At 46.1% G+C, this 18,770-nt stretch overlaps 2 protein-coding genes across 2 annotated transcripts in view; one reads left to right on the forward strand and one right to left on the reverse strand.

The window, feature by feature from the left end:
- Positions 1-1,817: 1,817 nt before the first annotated feature.
- On the reverse strand, positions 1,818-14,175 carry LOC119461548 (surfeit locus protein 6). Its single transcript, XM_037722890.2, has 5 exons — positions 13,919-14,175; positions 11,479-11,592; positions 7,004-7,093; positions 5,700-6,076; positions 1,818-2,756 (listed from the first exon to the last, which is right to left on the reverse strand). Exons 1-5 carry the CDS (start codon positions 14,088-14,090, stop codon positions 2,535-2,537), a joined length of 975 nt encoding a protein of 324 aa, XP_037578818.1. The 5' UTR covers positions 14,091-14,175; the 3' UTR covers positions 1,818-2,534.
- Positions 14,176-14,304: 129 nt separating this feature from the next.
- The window catches only part of LOC119461549 (RNA-binding protein Ro60-like), a 78,196-nt gene continuing 73,730 nt past the window's right edge, over positions 14,305-18,770 (forward strand). The window contains exon 1 of the mRNA XM_037722891.2: positions 14,305-14,449. The gene's annotated coding sequence lies outside the window, so the exon portion shown is untranslated. The remainder of the gene's footprint in view (positions 14,450-18,770) is intronic.

Consider the following 18,770-nt stretch of genomic DNA (forward strand, 5'->3'; position numbering starts at 1 on the left):
AAAAGTTGGATTTTGTAAAGTTGAGAGCCGCAAAGGAGGCAGCCGACACACAGCGAAGTTAGCGCGCAACGAATTATGTACTTCTGTAAGATTTTGCTTTGTACATTCACCTGACCGAGACTAATAATTAAAATTAAATTATGGTGTTTCCTAAGCTGCACAGTGCCTTATGGGGGACAGTGTAACGAAAGGCCCCGGATTAATTTTGTTCACCTCGGGTATCTTATCATGCTCCTAAAGCAGGGTAATACATTTTTCTGCATTTCTCCCTCATCTGAGTTTAGGTGGCGCTACTTTGTACGACTCCACTAAGCTGTCGTGTAGTTGTAGACGAAGTTCATTTTGTATATCGTTTAAAGCTACAGTGTAAATGGGGCGCAAATCAGTGCATTCACGACAATGTTCGAAGACCAAATTTGTGTTCGAAGACCAGTCATTTATCCTAGTATCACTTTGCCACCACGAAAATGTGCATCATCTGTGATAAAATGTTCGTTTTCGAGGAGTAATACATTTTTGTGGATGTTTGATCTACGGAAGAGGCGCACTTTTACGAAATCACCACACGCTGACTTAAGGGAACCATGCACTCGGCAACAACGCTACGTTGTTGAACTGGTGAAACGGGGACGATTATACTTCCTAAGCACAGTTCATAAATGCTGTCACTTCGAAAAATCGCAATTTGCCGGACTTACGATCGCGGCAGTTGATATACAAGCAGCGCTCTTATGGAGAGAGAACCGGTCGCACGAACGTTTTTTGCCAACCAGCGCCCGCTTTGGCGGCGTGGCAGAGGGGGGGGGTCCCTGCAGCGACGTCACGCTGTTTGCAAACGGGAAGAGGTCTATTGCTGCGCGACGCATTTCCAGAAGCAGTTTTGCACGCTCTGCGTTTCACGGGAGTCCTTCACACTGCTGCTGGCTATTTGTGTGCAGTAGGCGCTGTGTCATCTCTGCAGGCGGGAGGAATGACTCCTCCATGAAAACATGAAAGGCGCAAAGGCTTTTGTTTGAATTTCCAGTTGTACCCACGGCGTACATAGGCTGTAATACTTTGCAGACACGATTGTCACCGCCTATCTGTTCACAGTGCCGAATGTTAGTGGGAAGTGCGTTTCAGTGAGCAATGCATGTAGTGCATGTATGCAACCGGAACTTTTCGGTGCATCTCTCCCTAGATATGCTACCGCATGTAAAATTGTATCCTGCTTGATCCCTTTGTATGGATTAGGTTTGGACATCAGTGGAATCTTTCCGGGAAAACGATACGAATGCTGTTGCCATAGTCTCCTATAATCTTTACCAATGCATTCCTCTAACCCTTGCATCCTCTTTCACCTCCCCCCAGCTTTAAATTCATCGCAGTTTCCAATGCATAAGTGCTGTTTCTGTTTACTGTAGATTGTGATGGCATGTGTTTGTTACATAAAATTTAGGAAAAATATAATCGGTGCATATCAGCCTTCTTGGCTACTTAAAAGCACCATCCAAATGTGATGAATGACCTGCTACATTCCCATAGCCAAAGTTCAAGCCACAGTTTTCAATCCCAGGTTGCATGCCTTAGCTCCAAAATATTTCAACCTTCCTGCGGAAACTGGCATCCTTGTACCCTTGCTCAGAAGCATACTGCTAAACATTATGCAGTACATTGAAGGCCAAGGCTCGTGTCAGTAATGAGAGCTCGCTACATGTTCCAGAGAAGGGCACACCCAATGTACATTACTAAACCTTCTATGAAACATTCAGTCAGCGTTGGATGACAGGGCAGAATCAGCGGCAGACAACGAAGGAGCGCTTCTTCTGGTACACCATTCTGGTTGGCTGACACAACCCATAGCTTTTATTTTAGTAGAACATTAGAAGCTACAGGCATACGTAGTACATCCCACCACGTCCATAAACAGTTACATGTTCTCTGATGCCTGGTGAGGTCGGCCATTGCGAGGACAACTACAGCGTGTTACTGTGTGTAACTTACCAAATGTGTGGAGATGAGCGAAATACTACATTGCAGCAATTTGCCATTCCACTGCCTAAGAGTAGGATATGTGAATGAAAATAGCCTGCCTGCATTATAGTTAATCTAGAAATGGACAGCTGTGAGGAACTGTGATCACAAGAGCCAATGACACAACCTATTTCAATGCAAGGGTCCACTGCCTTGGCTAAGGACAGACACCAGGATGTATCACGGTAGTGATTTGGATTTGAAAAGGCTATGCTGTTACATAAAATGCAGCAATTGTCACTCGCACACACAAGGCTGTCTTCCTTCATCCTGTATTTGAGTGCCACAATTTTGTGACCATGAATTACTAAACCGATAGTATATTTCACATCTGCTCATTTGCAAGATTACTGAATGGATGGTCAAAATGAAATAAAGCATGGCATGCATACTAATGTATCTATCAGTGTGACATGAAGAAGGGTGATGATGAGCAAGCCGGTCTAACACAAGACAGTAGTTTTCAAGACAGTCATATTTTTTTAGAAATGTATGTTGCACCCCCAAAACCCCTAATCTTCTCAGAAGCCTGGTACAATGTGCCCCTTTTTCTTTAGCCGCTTCATCTTGGTCTGAAGCTTGGCTTGCTTGCGTGCCTTGATGTTGTCCCGACGTTTCTGCTGGCGTTCTTCCTGACGTTGCTTGACGTGCTCAGTGCGAGACTCCCACTTCTTGCGGCTCTGCTGCCGGCGCTTCTCGTGCCGTTTCAGCGTCGCCTTCAGCAGCTCAGGGTCATCCCTCACCTGCAAATGCAGAGAGACCTTTTTTTTAGGTTCCTGATATAGGTGGAGCAGTGCCATGCACACCAACATACTGGACCGCTAAATAGTACTGTTTAGCATAGAGGAATAACCATTTATTCGCACAATGTCCGTCAACAGCATACAGTATTTTCAAGAATTCAACCCGAGATAAATCATCGCCTTTAACAATGTAATGCCGACATTCTTTTCTAAAAATGTTATGTACAGTATTTATCCAAAAAGTCGCAAAATAAGGAAATGAAGTGGAATCTACAAGCATTAACCTTATGCTAGCGTGGCTTGTGCTAGTATGTAGCCAAACGTGTAAAAGCTGGTGCCTACATTCTAAATGTCTGTGTCATTTTCCCCCAGTCAAAGCCTGATCAGTTTTGTTTGAAGTACCAGACAGGCATTGCCTGCCACACTTATTGACCAGGTATTGCTCTCTCGCAGTCTGCCTCTACAAGTCTGATTCTTTTACATTTGTTTACTATTGTTCAATGAACCGATTTTTAAGGTAAATAATGTTCCATTCAACTGAAAGGCACCCATGCATGTTTAAACACTTTACAAATTCAAATTAATTTTGCATGATGTTTCACTGGGACTGAATATACAGAAGACAGGTGCTCTAGGCTATTTAGGTGTCTACATTATTAGACTCTAAAATAATTTCTAGAAGTTGTAATAAAATGTTCAGTGCACCCCTAAGGCATTTAATGCACTAAAGCATCATGAACTGAGGCAAAGCAGAGGCCCGATTGAGCCAGGAAAGACAGCAAGATGATTCTTTCAAACATGCAAAAAGTCGAGAGCTATCTTTGCTAGTTCTGTACTGTGGAAGTAAGCTATGTACAATCCTACAACATGCATGCAAGATGAAACAATTTTTTTCCTCAAATAACTGTCAAGTGTGAAAAAAGTATGTGTTTAGAATTGGCAACTGAAGGCGAAGGCCAGAAAAACTAGGAATTATGGCTATAGTGGTGAAGTTAGATGCTGCCACTGTAACAGCACGTTTCTCTATGGCCTGCTAATATGTACATTATTAAACACAGAAAATAGCCCTAATCTGATTTTTTACAGTGAAGCTGTTAAGGGCTAGGTTCCCCAGGATCTTGTCCACGTGTAGAAAAAAACTATCATCAACATTTCCTTGAGCGTCGTAGTCTTCCACAGATGGTTCGTTGGCGCCCTTCCGTTTGCACTCATGCCGTTGGGATGCCGTGCCGAGCACGTGATCCAAAGGAACGCAGAACAACAAAATGACACGTAGAACAATTTCAGCTCCATGTGCATGGCAGTTTCCCGCCAGTTGTGCCTTAGCACAGGTGTCAACACGGATGATGGATGAGCCATTGTTACACTTCTCGCCACCGCCGAATGCCTCTTTCACAAGTGTCGCATTACTCGACAGTGGCACATCCCACCAATCATTGTGCCCCTTTGTCTCGTGACGTAGAGATTGCGGTAGCGCTGTTATCAGCAGTTGCCCTTTGGACTCACTATGGGACGCACGCTCGTTTAACAACATCTTCCAGGATCCTGACGATGACGTGCAGTGTGCCGTGGCTATGAATGCTGTCGCTCATACACTAGTCTATGACAGTGGGGCGGACTTGTCACAGCAAATGTACTACTTGGCCATTGCACCGGGCAAAAACAAGACACCGGTGTCGTTGCTCTTTGACGAACATGCCAAGACGCTCAATATAGTCAATAATGATAATATATAAATTCACTATAGAAATATTCACTATAACAGACCCACCATAGACACAGCTTCGCTAGCTTCCATCTTCATAGTAGTGGAAGGCCCCCGATTTTTTTTTAGATTGGTATTATGGCTCTGGCATTGAAACCATACACTTAGTCTGAAAACAACTTCTAATTGTTTGCTTTTAAACCTTTTAGGCTGCACATAACATTTTCATCTAATGTCATTGAATTTTCATACATAGCAGCTGACAAAGGACACAGAAATTGTCATTTATTGGAAGATACTGAAAAAGGCCACTTATAATACGAACCCAGACATGCTATTATAAAGGGCAATATTTGGTCTGTGAAAATGAGCTCAAAATGGCCTTAATTGCGAGTGGTAACTGGAACTGAGCATGCAGTCTCTGCTATTACAGTCAGACTGCACCACATTCAAGTTCACTGTACACCGCTGTTGCAAGTGGAGATGGCCTAGCGTGCACTGTGAGCCTTTACTTTCAGCAGCCTTCATCAGCACCACTCTATGCACTTCATTCGTTGTTAGTTTTGCTGCCCTAAACCGGCCATGAAAAAATACAGCTGCACACATGTCAGAAAATGGTGCCAGTTTTGTGCTCAGTGACACTGACGACAGGCTTCTCTCACTCCGCAATGTCTTGAATTTGAAACTGCCACTGGATGAATAAAAACAAGACTTCAATAAGTTTAGGACCCAAATATAACATGAGAAGCAAATGTAATGAGCCAACATCTCGAAAAGAAACTTGCAGTAATATGCAGGTTTTTACAGCGTAGTAAATTACTTCTGCCACGTGAGCGAAGTATGCAAGATGTTGTTCAAGCCGATGGACCCCCTTTGACCCCTAAAATAAAAGTTTCTAGAGGCTGAGCCACTAGGCTCGCAGAAACCGGTCTTAATGAAGTTTTTGGAAGCAAGAGATCAACTGGGGCAATATTCTCAGTCGATCCCTCTAGGGGATATAGGTAAACACTTTGGTGAGATTTCACGAGACCAGCACTGGGCGTGTCAACATATCTGGCACAGTGCCAGGAATGCGCAGAGCCAAGAACACTGTCACCTGTAGATGCCGATGCATTAAGTGCTAGTGATGTGAAATCACATGAAAGTGATTGTATTTCTGAAAGTGACAGATAAGAAAACTGCACACGGAGACACCTGCCACATCACTGATAATAAAAAACAAACATTTAGCCACCCACCTTGATCCCCTCAGCCCTGTCCAGAGCCCTGTGCCACTTCTGCTTCTCCTGCGCCTTTTTCGCACGCTCTGGGTCAAGTTCCTCAAGGTTCTTCATCTTTTCTGCCTTCACCTCCAGTTGATGGACGAGCTTTTTCTTCTCAACTTTGGGACGCGCATCGGTCCCTGCTGCTGAGCCTGCCAGCTCAAACTTGCTGTACACCATGTGGCTGTCGCGGTTGAAGACTGGCGCTGCCTGGGGGGTCTTTTCTGCTTTCTTGTTGCTCGCAGCGGGTAGGGTGTCTTGAGTTGGCTTGTGTCGCTTGTTCTGGGTTGGCTTGGCAGCTGGCTTGGCAGCTGGTTTGGTGGCTTTGCGCTCCCCTCCTGCTGGTCTTTTTCCTGTGACAATGACCACCATGCAAACATGTCAAGCCATTATGCAAGTAGACACATGGTGTGTTTCGTGAAAGCGTGGGTGGCTGCTTTCATCAAAGAGAAGATTGTAAGCTTTAGGAGAGTTTGCCGTTGGGCTAGTTAGTACTACATGATGCTACGTAAGAACAAAACAGCGCAAAAAGTGAGACAAGCACAAGCATGTCTAGTCACATATGCACAGCCTATTGCGAAAAAGTAAAAGCCATTTGGACATTGCCAGCAATCATCAAGAGGCCTTTGGCTTTTTTCAATAGCTTGTACCGTTCTCAATGAATGAAATGTTATATAAGAGCACATGGCTATCAGTACACTTTGTGCTCTTCTTTCAAATGCTGGGAATATTTTTCTTCTTTCTGGGGTTGTACGTGCCAAAACCAGTTCTGATTATGAGGCACGATGTAGTGGAGGGCTCCGGATTAATTTTGACCACCTGGGGTTCTTTAACGTGCACTACAATGCAAGCACACGGGCTTTTGGCAAGCATTTTACACAAATGTGAACGTTGCTGTGATAATAACATTTTTCATTATGTATGTCCTGAAGCATAAAGTATTCCCTGAAAATCAAGCAATAATCTGAGAGTCGGATGTTTACTGCATTTTGACATGCTGAGTGTCCAAAGCTAAAATTATTCCACTTAATTTGTTCAGCAGAGTACATACATGGCCACACATTTTATTACACTACATTTCTGGTTTAAATGAGTAGAGTTCCAATTCAATGTTCAAGTTTCAATTGATTCAATGTTTGTCCTTTAAGGCATGGAGGACATGACATACCACATGTTATGTGCCTTCCTGACTCCATGTCCAACCCTACTGCTATTTCTAGGACAGTCTTTCTTCTAACCTATACATCACACAATGGCAACAACAAGAGTGATCTCCTCACCTCTTAGAGCCTCAATCTTGTGGCTGAGCCGCTGTCGGAGCTCATCCAGAGAACTGGCCCGATCCAGTGCAGCCGAATGTAGGCTCGATTCTGCAAGAGAGTGTTGTGTATACACACATTGATCAGGGCACACACTTTAACTAAAGGCACTTGGTGTCACCCATAAAGGACGAGAGAGAGAGAGAAATAACTTTATCTTGCCCAAAATGTGGTTAGAGGAGGGGGTAATGACTAGAAGCCTCCCCCGTGCCCCCTTTAGACGGCGGCCGGCAGCCCCTGGGCCGCGGTGGTGTCTTCAGCCATTTGGACAACTCTTGCTTGAACATCCGGGTTCGAGCTGAGCAGCACGATCTCCCATTGCTCCTCATCGCTTATTATTAAACTTGGTTGTTGTGTTTTTGACCAGTTATTGTTATTATATTGTTTCTTTGGGCATGCCCAGATTATGTGTTGAAGATCTGCTCGGTTGTTACGCTTACATATGTCTGTGAATACGTCTGGGTGATAGTGACTGAAGTCAATGGGGTTGGGGAATGTGTTGGTTTGTATTAGCCGCCAAGCCACCGATTGCCACTTATTTAACGAGCAATGTGCTGCCGGGTATCTAGGCCTGGCTAGCCTGTAATGATCTATGATTTGCCTAAAGGAACCAGCCTATTTCTGCCCGACCGGCAGATTGTGAATGCATCTGTGTTGGTGACGTCGTCTCGGTCTGCGAAATCTCGATCCGCATCATGCGCATTCACGTTGCCTGGCAGGCCAGGGTATTTAGGAGGAGAAACTTCACACTAGCAGCAGTGTGAACAGACACCAAGAAAACATCTTGGGATGGGAAATGTGGAGAGCTGCATAAGCGGGGCATTTCAGAAAATATTTCCATGAAAACTCGGCCACACAAAGATCTGCCATCTTGTATCTCTCATGATTGAAAGCCTTTCCTTTTGCATGAAGAAGCCCCGACTCAAAACTACGACTACAATTTTCAGCAACTTATTATTCATGCTGATTACTACTTTATTTGGCACGAGGTAGGTTGCCACCAAAAACTGCTTTACATAAGATGCGTGCCTCAGTGAATAAAGCATGGCGTGAATGAGTGGCTGATGGTACATTTTGCGCTATCCACAGCTCTCCACTACAGTATCTCACATAGACTGTGCGTTGTTTTGAAATATCAAACTACATTAATCAATCTCTTTTCATATGCCAAGAACCTTTTTGTTCACAAGAATTTCAAAGCTAGAGGTGGGAGTGTCATTGTGGCAAGTATGTTTCTTACTATGCACATCCAGGGCTTAAAGGTTCCCTTCAGTGGAGTGGAGGCCCTCATAGAGTGGCCACTAGTATAGCGTGCACACGCACACACACGCTCATATATACAGTTAAATCTCGTTATTTTGAACACGCTTAATTTGAACTTCTGGTTTATTCGAACTGATGCTGTGGTCCCATCAAAGTTGTGTGTGTTCCTATGGGCGAGAACGCCCGATAATTCGAACGCAAAAGCATTTGCGATGGTTAATTCGAACATACGGCGCACCGACAATGCTCTCAGTGGCGCGCCAAATCACGCGGCGGCGCCTCCGACCCGCATTGCTCCGACACCGCCGCAGAGCGAAATCTTAGGAGAGACCCCACAACACTGTGTGGAAATAAAGAAAACGAAAAAAAAAATTATGTGGTGGAAATTTCACTCTCAAATGGCAAGGTTACCGTTTCACCGTCGCGCCGGAACACGCGTGTACGTGCCCACGTCTCAGCCAACGCAGCGGCTGCGGCCAACTTCCCGATAATGGCAGAAAACGAAACTTCAGGGAGCAGGCTAAGCTGGCGTCAGGCTGGCGGGAGCGACGGCGCCGGGCGCGCACTGAGACAGTCGAAGGTGAGGGAGCTTCGAGGGAGTTGCGAGGGGAGCCACCGAAGCCACTGCCACCGAGCGACGGCGCTGCCAAGGCCAAATCCGCTTCTCTGCCACCCTCCTCCCTCACCTTCGACGTTCTCTGTGCAGGCCCGTCGCCGTGCCGTCCACTCCCTGAAGTTTCATTTTCTGCCGTTATCGGGAAGCGAGCGTTGGCCGGCGTGGGCAGTTTCGTGGCCCTCGCTCGCGATGTGCTTGCGCGCCGCATTTTACGACTCGCACCGTTCATACATCGTGCATGAATACTTCAAAAATAAGACCTTTTTTTAATACGAACTTCTTTTAATTCGAACAAATTTTCGGGCCCCTTCGTGTTAAAATTATCGAGATTCGACTGTATATATATATATATTCGATTCTGGAATGCCCTTCCTGATTCCATCGTCGCCGAAAAAAATTCTGACAATTTTTGCCAGCTCACCATCTCACATTTCATTGCGTAATCTCAACAAAAAGGCGTGTCCCCTACTTCTCATGTTTCCTCATGATATGCCTTCTGTTAGCTTTCTCGTTTATGGGATCACTTTGCTCTTTTTCTTGTATTACTATGTTTCTTTTTTTTTTCTCTGATTATAATGTCACCAGTCCAATATATTTTTATGCAATACTGATGTAATCCTTCCGTTTATGGGTCCATTGTCATTTTTTTGTTGTAGTTGCTATTTTGGATTCTTATATATACAACATTGAATTGCCTATTGTGATGCGAACTGTAGTATTTGTTTTATACTTCAATAAGCCTGTCACTTCTACAATTATTTTTGTGTAATCATCCAGCATACAAAGGAAATCATGAATATCCATTATTATTATGCCAATTAATCGTGTATGTACATTATGTACCAATTATGCATGCTGTTTTCCTTTTGTGATGCCCCTCTTACCCAATGCCTCTCACGAGGCCTGTGAGGACTTTTTAAATAAATAAATGAACATATTGTCTTACAACATTGTTTGTAAATAGCCCAGGATAAATAGCCCAGAAAGTGGATGGGAAAACGGTGCTGCAGTAGCTCAATTGGTAAAAGCATCCCACGTGTAATGCGAACATGTGGGATCGTTCCCCACGTGCGACAAGTTGTTTTTTCATCCACTTTCATTTCCATTAGTTTATCATTTTCTCCAATTCAATTAGTGAGTACAAGTAATTTCCCTTATGTTGTCCTTGGTGTCTGTGTTTGTTGGCTTCTTATGATATATATATATACACACCAATGAAGCATTGAATCACAGGATCCGGCAGGGAAACAGGCCCACAAATAGAAGCACGTAGGAAAAACACCAGGATTTTACTGACATTTTGGCCGGGAACCAGCCTTCACTCCGACGGAGGACGGTCCCGACTCGCTGTCAGAACAATGGCAGAGCAGCAGCAGCGGCGAACGAATGCTTGATGCAGCCTTAATGCATCTTCGAAACTTGAGATTATGCAAATTTCTACACAAGGCATGCGAGACCAGAGTAATGTGAAGCGAGAACATGACTGAATGTGATTCTATGTGGCAGTTGGTTTCGTCACAACTCTCACAGGCCACAGAAGTTACGTTTGGGACATTCACTTTTTGTTTACGTCATTGGCGCTGAAAAGGCCCCCTTCAAGCAATGTAGTGAAGCAAACTTTGTCTAGAATGAAATAAATTTCTATGCGTGTTCTGCAAATAAATACATTATTCTGGGCGTATATTGGGCATTTATGTAATGTGCTAATTCAATCAAGCACTTAAATAAAATTGCATTTTGGAAACGTTTTGTTCATAAATAGCTCAGGGCGCAAAGGATTAAATATTTGTGATCGCAAAGCAAACAAGTGTAGCAGCAACACAGAACATTAGTTGCCTTGCTTCATAGACAACCTCAGGCAATGTTGTGGTTTCGCACCTACTTACCTACAAAAGTGAACAAAATGCATGCGTCTTTGGTATACCATAGCACTCATATTGCACAACTAAACGAATGATAATTAACTGGCAACATAAGGAAACCAAGGTGAACCTCCACAATTCACGAGCAGGTAGCTTCACACTCGGGTGACTCATTAAAACAGTATGCTGTGCCAAGAATCTTAGTCGAACAAGGGTGGTAACCGTCATGTGCAGTGCCTTGGGGAAATGCATGCAGCAGTACGACAATACCTGCTTTCCTGTTTTTGCTCTTGTCACATCAATCAATTATTTGCAATTAAATCATTAATCAAAAAATTTGGATTGACTCGCACAGTGCACTACTGGTAATAAAATCACCTTCAGCACTTATCGAATGGGTTACGCAGTGCTACAGTTGACCTACCGAGGGGGGGCCGAGCCCCTCAAAAAATGGAGAAGGGGCCAGCCCCCCCTGACTTGACACCCTGTATGTCCCAGAACTAAATGTTTTGTAGTAGAGACCCCATGAAAGAAAGGGATGAAAGACAACGAAATGGTTGGCTGTAGTCAGGGGGATGTGTCATTCTGCTTAAAATACAATGGTGGATTTGCAAACATGAGAGAATTAAAATGTCATGCAACACTCAAAATCTAAAGAGAAGTTCTGCAAAATCAGCGAGTAATTGATCACTCACTGGCTTTCCGGGGTTTCTTGCTTTTCGGTTCACCAGCCTGCAGTAGCTGACTGACAGTCTGGAAAAGGCCTGGGTCCAGCCGCGCCATTTTGTGTGCCTTCTTGACGCCCGAGCCTTGAAAGGAACACCCAGTCAATGCTTGCATTAATTCAGGCTCCGGAGGCTCACACGACTTTGTTTCAATTATTACAAGTCCGGTTAATCAAAATTCGAACGAGATACAACCCATGACAAACCTGTGACATACATAAACACGTGTACACCCATGATTAAAAGTATGCGAACCAGGTGTTCTAAGAAAAAAAAATTGTTGAAGAGGCACTTAGCTTGCTACAGTGCTTTGCATGTGAAGTTTCCGCAGTAAGTCACACTTAGCCCGATCTGCTTTCCCCGTATACCCATTCCCCCAAGTAGGACTCCAGTCATCCCAGTATTTTCTATATCTCTTTCCTAAGAGTGGCTTGTTGGGTGAGTTGATACTTTGTAAGGGTGTGCCAGCAAACGGAAAGGATAACTGGAAAAATTTGTGAGGCAAGACACAGAAAAAGGAACTGGAAGAGTGCTGATACACTTCCTGTTCCTTTTTCTGTCTTTCCTCATTTTATTCTAGATATCCTTTCCGTCTGCTGGCACACCCATACAAAATCTCCTTTTCCTTAAACCCTGGCATGTAACCTGAAGTTCAAGCTTAGCACTGCAAATATTGCAGGACACTTGTTAGTTTTAGGCTGTCAGTGCCAAGTTGTCAAGAAATATTTTGTTTTTCTGTGGAACTCCGGGCATACATACTGTTGATTGTGCTTGCATATGCAAGACATTCTTGTACATTTTCTTTAATACGAAATCTTAAATATAATTTTGTGCACGCACATGCACACACATGTGTCACATCATGCTGGGGCAAACTACACAAAACATGTTTTATAGTGAAAGCTACATGGGATGTAGCTCTAAGCATTGGAATGTTATCAATGGTATCGAGATATATTGTCCTGTCTGCAAAACATTGTTAGTTGCACTTGGAACGCACATTCCAGGATCAATATACACAACGGTTCACATGGTTCAGCAGCAGCATTTTTTGTCTTTTTGACATTAGAAGCATGTCACAATTTGGAAGCAGCTCATCAATCTATCCACAATTAGAAGTGTTGTGCTTATTGCGCTACACAAATAATAACGTGAAATGAAGCTTGATAAAGTTGTCACAAATATTTGCTGAAGATGAACAAGCCCATTCTGTCTGCTCATTTTTGGCGATCACTGTTTCGTTTCCATGGCTGTACATTACAGGGACACTAAAGAGAAAAATTACTTTACCTGTGTTAGTAAATTACCCTCCTACAATATCAAAAGTGCCACTCTAACCATGAGAAGAGGCTTGGTAAGCCAGTAAAGGCGCAAGAAGGAAAGACAGGTGGCGACGCCACCTCGAAGTTCTCGCACTTGCTCGCGGTGACGTCACGGATATTTACGGCGCCCACTAGGTCTAATTAATTGTTTATGGATTAAAATTAACTGTATACATGATATTCTAAAGGAGGCAAAGATTTAACATGACAAGTTTCGGAAACCTTTACTGAGCCTGCGCGGCCCTAATACGGATAAGCACTGACATCTGTGACGTCACATTGACGTATCGGCGTTGGAGTTTCGGCGCGAAATTGAAAAAAAAAAATGAGACATTAACCTCATTTTCGCGAAATTAACGAAAATAGGTTTCAAAGACTGGCTGAGATGCGGCGTACCCGCAAGTGGCAGACCCACGAGTGTAATACTACTCTAAAGTGCTTTACTGTCCCTTTAAATTTAAATTCGATTTCACTGCTTACACCACCTCATACGGACGAATGGCGCGTCCAGGTGCGCTCCGAAGAACGGTTGGACTGCGGCAGCACTCACAATTGGTTCGTTGCGCTGCTGAGCACGAGATCGCGGGACCAAATCCCGGCCGCGGCGGCCGCATTTCGATGGAGGCGAAATGCAAAAACGCCCGTGTGCTTGCGTTGTAGTGCACGTTAAAGAACCCCAGGTGGTCAAAATTAATCCGGAGCCCTCCACTACAGCGTGCCTCATAATAAGAACTGGTTTTGGCACGTAAAACCACAGAAAGAAGAACACAATTGGTTGATAACAAACCGCTCAATGCGCGACAATGCAGGAATTTAGAAACCAGATGTCGAATTTCGTAACGGCACCTGCGTCAATTTAGCAACATTCGATCTCCTCAGCACTCCGACTGCTAATTAAGAACGTCATCGGTAAATATCGTGAGAGCTGCAAAATGACAGCACAGTAAGCATCTCCGCAAGTGAGGAAAACCCGACAGGGCGCGCGAAAACGATGTGCCTTTCTCCGATACCAGTTTACGTTTCCTCCAGGGTGGATCTTAGAAAAAACATCGCAACACAACAAACAAGTCACGCTAGCGAAACACTACCTTGTACCCGGTTGGCCACTTTCGAGTTGATCTCTTCGGTCAATGCCTCCACGGTGTCAGAGTCGAAGTAGTACTTCGGAGGCACCGTGTCAATCAGCCGAAGCATGTAATCGTCCTCGGCCATCAGTCGGCTGCGCAATGAATCTCCACGCGATCGCTCAGATTCGTTCATGGTCGGTTCGATTACCGCGTCGTGGAGACCACCACCACGCGTAAATTTCAATCAATGGGCCGCGCCATCTTGCAATAGGCTCGCAGATAAATAGTAACAGTTTTTGTTTCAATTACTTAAATATAAAAGGTATTGTTAGTGCTATAAATGTTTGAACTATAAAATTATTATTTATTTTGTATTACTCGAAGCTTCTTATTTTTTATTTAATTGGGCAGCCTCTTATTTTGTCATTATGATTGGCTGCGATCCGAAAATTAAATGCCGACTCTTTTGTCAGCTGTGCGGCTGTCCTGCGCTAGCCTGGTACCTCTAACACTTGTTGCCGCCTGAGCACCGTCCCGACGCCTGCCAGCAAGGTAAATACGGCGGAATGTCATCTATTAAGGTGCGACATATCGAGGACGATGGTCAGGCGTGACAAAGCGTTGCCACGTTTGAGAGAGGCAGGAATTTGCGACGAGTTGGGAGTCGTACGGCGCTAGCTCTCACCCATTTCGTGAGCGTGTCGTCGTGGAAACCTCGTTACCGGGTATTTTCAGGCCGCGGCGAATTTACACGCTTAAATAAAGGAATCAGTGGTTATGTGTGGTCGCTGTCTCCCGTGGTTGTCGGGCGAAGCTGACGACGAAAGCCGTGCTTTGCACGCAAAGCCGAGCAGGTTTTTTTTCTTAGTTTTTTTTCGTAAAATAAGTAGATCTCGGTGGTCATTTAGCGAGTTGGCAGCTTGATTTCTCCGTTGAATTCTCTGTGTTCACGGCGCGATCTTGTTTTTTTTTTTTTATTAATTTCACGAAAAAAGAAGTGTTGCGGGCATGCTTCCCCCTACATGCTTGTAACAGCGGGGAAAAAAAGACGAAAAAAAAAAAAAAAACTCGTGGGCGTGTCGTCAGGCTGTGGACACCGTCTACCTGTGTGGCCAATCCCCTTCGTGGGTATGTGCAATGTTCTACAGGACTCCTCATCGCCCATGTGCCTGGTCGATGCTTAGAGGGAGCGCTGTGTTGGGACAAATGCCCTCGCGCGTCACTTTTCCTACTCTAGAAAACCATATTTCGGGATCTCGGCGTGTCACAGCTAGACATAACCACGATCCTATAATTTGTCCAGGGGTATGCTATGAAAGGAGTGATAAAGCAACTTATTTTATGTACTATGTCTTGGCTCAGGAACTGGTGACCCTACGCAACAACCGCGGCTATTCGAAACGGTCCTATCCATTATTATCTCTCCCTCAAGACTTATCTCAGTGTTTTTATTCCTCTCATATTGACGCGTGTGCTCTAGGCAGACGACAACGACGATGGGGACATTAACGGACTCTGTCTAGTGGGTCAGTGAGATTTTGGCTGACGACGAAGAAGACGCGTCTCTGTTCTGTTTTGCTTGCGCGGGTTGTCCTGCTGTTCTTCAAGAACGTCTCCCTGACTTCTCTTGGCATTGTACCGCAACAGTGGTGGAGGTGCTGGGTATTGACCATGCCTGATGCTCCAGACTCCCTCTGGGAGCCATTCATCTACGTCGGATGCATTGTCACCAGTTACAACCCCCGTACATCGCTTCAGTCGTCGACTGCTAGGCCTTGCCCCGGAGTTCTCCCCTCTTCAACCACCTCTTTCCAGGAGCTCCACACATCTGGCAATGGCTGAAACCAGCCCACCGCAAGCACCCCAATGTAGTCGGTCTCCAACTCAACCACAGGTAACCGTTCTTCATCCGTTGGTTCCCGGTCACCATCGCGGTGCGGCCTTCAAGGACATTGAAGACTGGCTTGACAAGTACGAGCGCGTCGCACAGATGAACCAGTGGACTGAGCAGCAAAAGCTCTCGCATGTCTATTTCGCACTTGACGACAGTGGCCGTACTTGGTACGAGAACCGCGAAGCTAGCCTGATGACATGGCATGACTTTCGGCAGAAAACCACCGATACGTTTGCAAGTGCTGACCGACGCGGCCGCGCCCAGCAGTTGATGGAGCTACAGGTGCAACAACCCAATGAGTCGGTCACAATGTTTGCCGAAGACATGGCCCATCTCTTTCGTAGAGCCGACCCGAACATGACCGAGTATAGGAAGTTATGCTACCTCATGCGAGGTGTAAAAGAGCAGTTGTTCGCAGGGCTTGTGCGGAATCCACCAGTCACCATCGCTGATTTTATCAAAGAGGCTACGGCTATTGAGCGGGCCCTTCATCAACGATGCAGGCAGTACGATCGCCTGCCCACCAGCGCTGCAATTAATGATGCCGCATTGACTCCAGAGTATCAGAGCTTCTTGTGTGTATTGATCAGAGAGCTCGTCAGAGTAGTTCACCGGATCCTGACACCACACTGGATAGCCCCGTTGCATGAATTGCCGAAGTGGTGCGCGACGAAATCAGGCAGGCGTTACCGGCAGCCGATCTTCCCGACCACCAGCGTCCCATGAGTTACGCCGCCGCTGTCCGATGTTCCCCACCCGTTACAACCAGCCTCCGAGAGCCCCTTCTTGGTCACCGCCGCAAGAGGAGACATTGAGGCGCGCGCTCGTGATGCCGATGCAGTCATACCACCAGCCGTCATTCGCTGCGCCTTGGACCACGTCGCAAAACGACCCTACGAGACGGCCACAATTTCGGAGATCCGACTCGTGGCGCACCACCAATACCCACCCTCTCTGTTTTAACTGCTAGAGCGCTGGCCATATTTCGTGCCATTGCTGGCATCGTGACACATCATTTTGACCTCTTCGTCCGTGGTCTGATGGTCGACGTGCAAAGGGTGAATCCTTGCTACGCCACGAAAATGCTGCTTTTCAGGGACCTCCCATAGTGCACCCGCATGACGAATCCGTGCCCAATGATCGGACCGATTTCAGCCGTCGGGCGCGCTCTCCAACCCCTCCATGCTAGATGCCTGCTGGGCGTAGTTTTGTTGACCTTCAAGGCCGAAGGTCGCCCAGCCCTCACCGGGAAAACTGAAGATGGTGACCTCTGGGGGTAAAGTTGCAGGCCCGCCGCAAGACAATAAAAAGCCCCCAACTCGCCTGCTGCAGAACGCCGAGAAGCCGATAACCACCGACCTCGAAGAAATTGTGAGTGCCGACCTTGATGTTTTCGTGGATGGGCAGCCAGGGGATGTATTCAAAAACGTTCCACTTCGGCAATATCTCTTTTTCGCTTTCAGGTGCGCGATGATTGGCTGTTTTAGCAAAATTGTATGAGCTGATTGGCTGGTTGAGCCCGACGTCAGTTCAATTTTGCTCAGCCAGCCAATCGGCGCCCGCCTGAAAGCGACAAAGAAATATTGCCGGGGGAAGTGGAATGTTTCAGAATACGGCCCCAGTGACAGCATTAGTCGACACTGGTTCTGACTTCTCTATAATAAGTCAGGAACTCGCCCTCCACCTACGGAAAGTAAAGACGCCATGGACGGGGCCTCACATAAGGACAGCAGGTGGCCAATTACTGACGCCTACTGGAAGATGTACTGCAAGAATTAACATTGAAGATTCTTCTTTCGTGGCCACTTTCATCGTTCTTCCTGCGTGCTGTAAAGATTTGATTTTTGGAATGGATTTCCTAAGGCAATATGGCGCCGTAATTAATGTACAGGGTCGTCCACTCTTGGGGTGAACACGGCTCCGCGTGGCCGTGCTCCGCGCAGCGCCGGTGCCTCCGGCGCGGCCGCGCATCGAAGCAAATCGGCGCAGGCGCACGGGGGCCTAGGGGAGGTGCTTCGCGTCGTCTGCTACAACGCTGGCACGCGCCGCTCTGGCTTTGCAGTGGAATACACGGCGCAACATTTGAAGAACACCTCGAACGGCTTGAAGTGGTTCTGCAGTCCATAAGATCCGCCGGCCTCACCCTGAAGCCAGAGACGTGCCACTTTGGCTTTGCGTAACTGCAGTTTCTTGGTCACGTCGTCAGCCACGCCAGTTTCTGCTCGGATCCTGAAAAAATTACCGCCGTCGCACAGTTTCTCGTACCGTCTGACAAAAAGGCTGTCCGGAGGTTTCTCGGCCTCCGCGCCTATTACCGGCAGTTTATTGCACTTTGCTTGCATTGCGTCACCGTTAACTCTCCTCACGAGAGACGATGCTGCTTTTGTATGAAGAGCAAGGTGCATTTAACGTCTTGCGGCAACGTCTCCATACACCTCCAGTGCTTGCCCACTTTGATGGGACCATTCCTACATTGCTTCACACAGGTTGCCAGCAATGTTGGCTTGGGAGCTGTTCTTGTGCAGTGGCAGGAGGACACGGAAAGAGTGATTGCCTACGCAAGCAGAACACTCTCACGCACAGAGGCTAATTATTCCACGACTGAGAAAGGTGGCCTTGCCGTGGTATGGGCGGTTATGAAATTTCGCCCATATTTGTATGGCCGCCCTTTCAATGTTCTCAGCGAGCATCATTCATCTTGGTTGACGAACCTTAAAGATCCGTCTGAACGATTGGCACGTTGGAGCCTAAGGCTACTAGAGTTTGACATGACGGTCATGTACAAGTCGGGAAAGCGACATACGGATTTTGACTGCCTGTCTCGATCGCCGATAGAGTCTGCTTCTCCATTGGGGGGGGGGGGGGGGGGGGAAGAAGAAGATATAGCATTTCTTTGTGTTCTGAACACAGCTGCCATCAACAATGGGACGACACAGAGTTGCTTGTACTAATCAATTACTTAGAGGGAAGGTCTGCGAA

Source organism: Dermacentor silvarum, chromosome 8 (genome assembly GCF_013339745.2).
Source record: "Dermacentor silvarum isolate Dsil-2018 chromosome 8, BIME_Dsil_1.4, whole genome shotgun sequence".
Classification (NCBI taxonomy): Eukaryota; Metazoa; Arthropoda; class Arachnida; order Ixodida; family Ixodidae; genus Dermacentor; species Dermacentor silvarum.

Excerpts from the sequence above, each read along its gene's own strand:
- LOC119461548 (XM_037722890.2), bottom strand. The coding sequence starts at position 14,090 with ATGAACGAATCTGAGCGATCGCGTGGAGATTCATTGCGCAGCCGACTG. Across the intron at positions 6,077-7,003 it reads CAAGATTGAGGCTCTAAGAG|GAAAAAGACCAGCAGGAGGG; the intron begins GTGAGGAGATCA and ends TCATTGTCACAG. Across the intron at positions 2,757-5,699 it reads ACAGGGCTGAGGGGATCAAG|GTGAGGGATGACCCTGAGCT; the intron begins GTGGGTGGCTAA and ends CTGCATTTGCAG.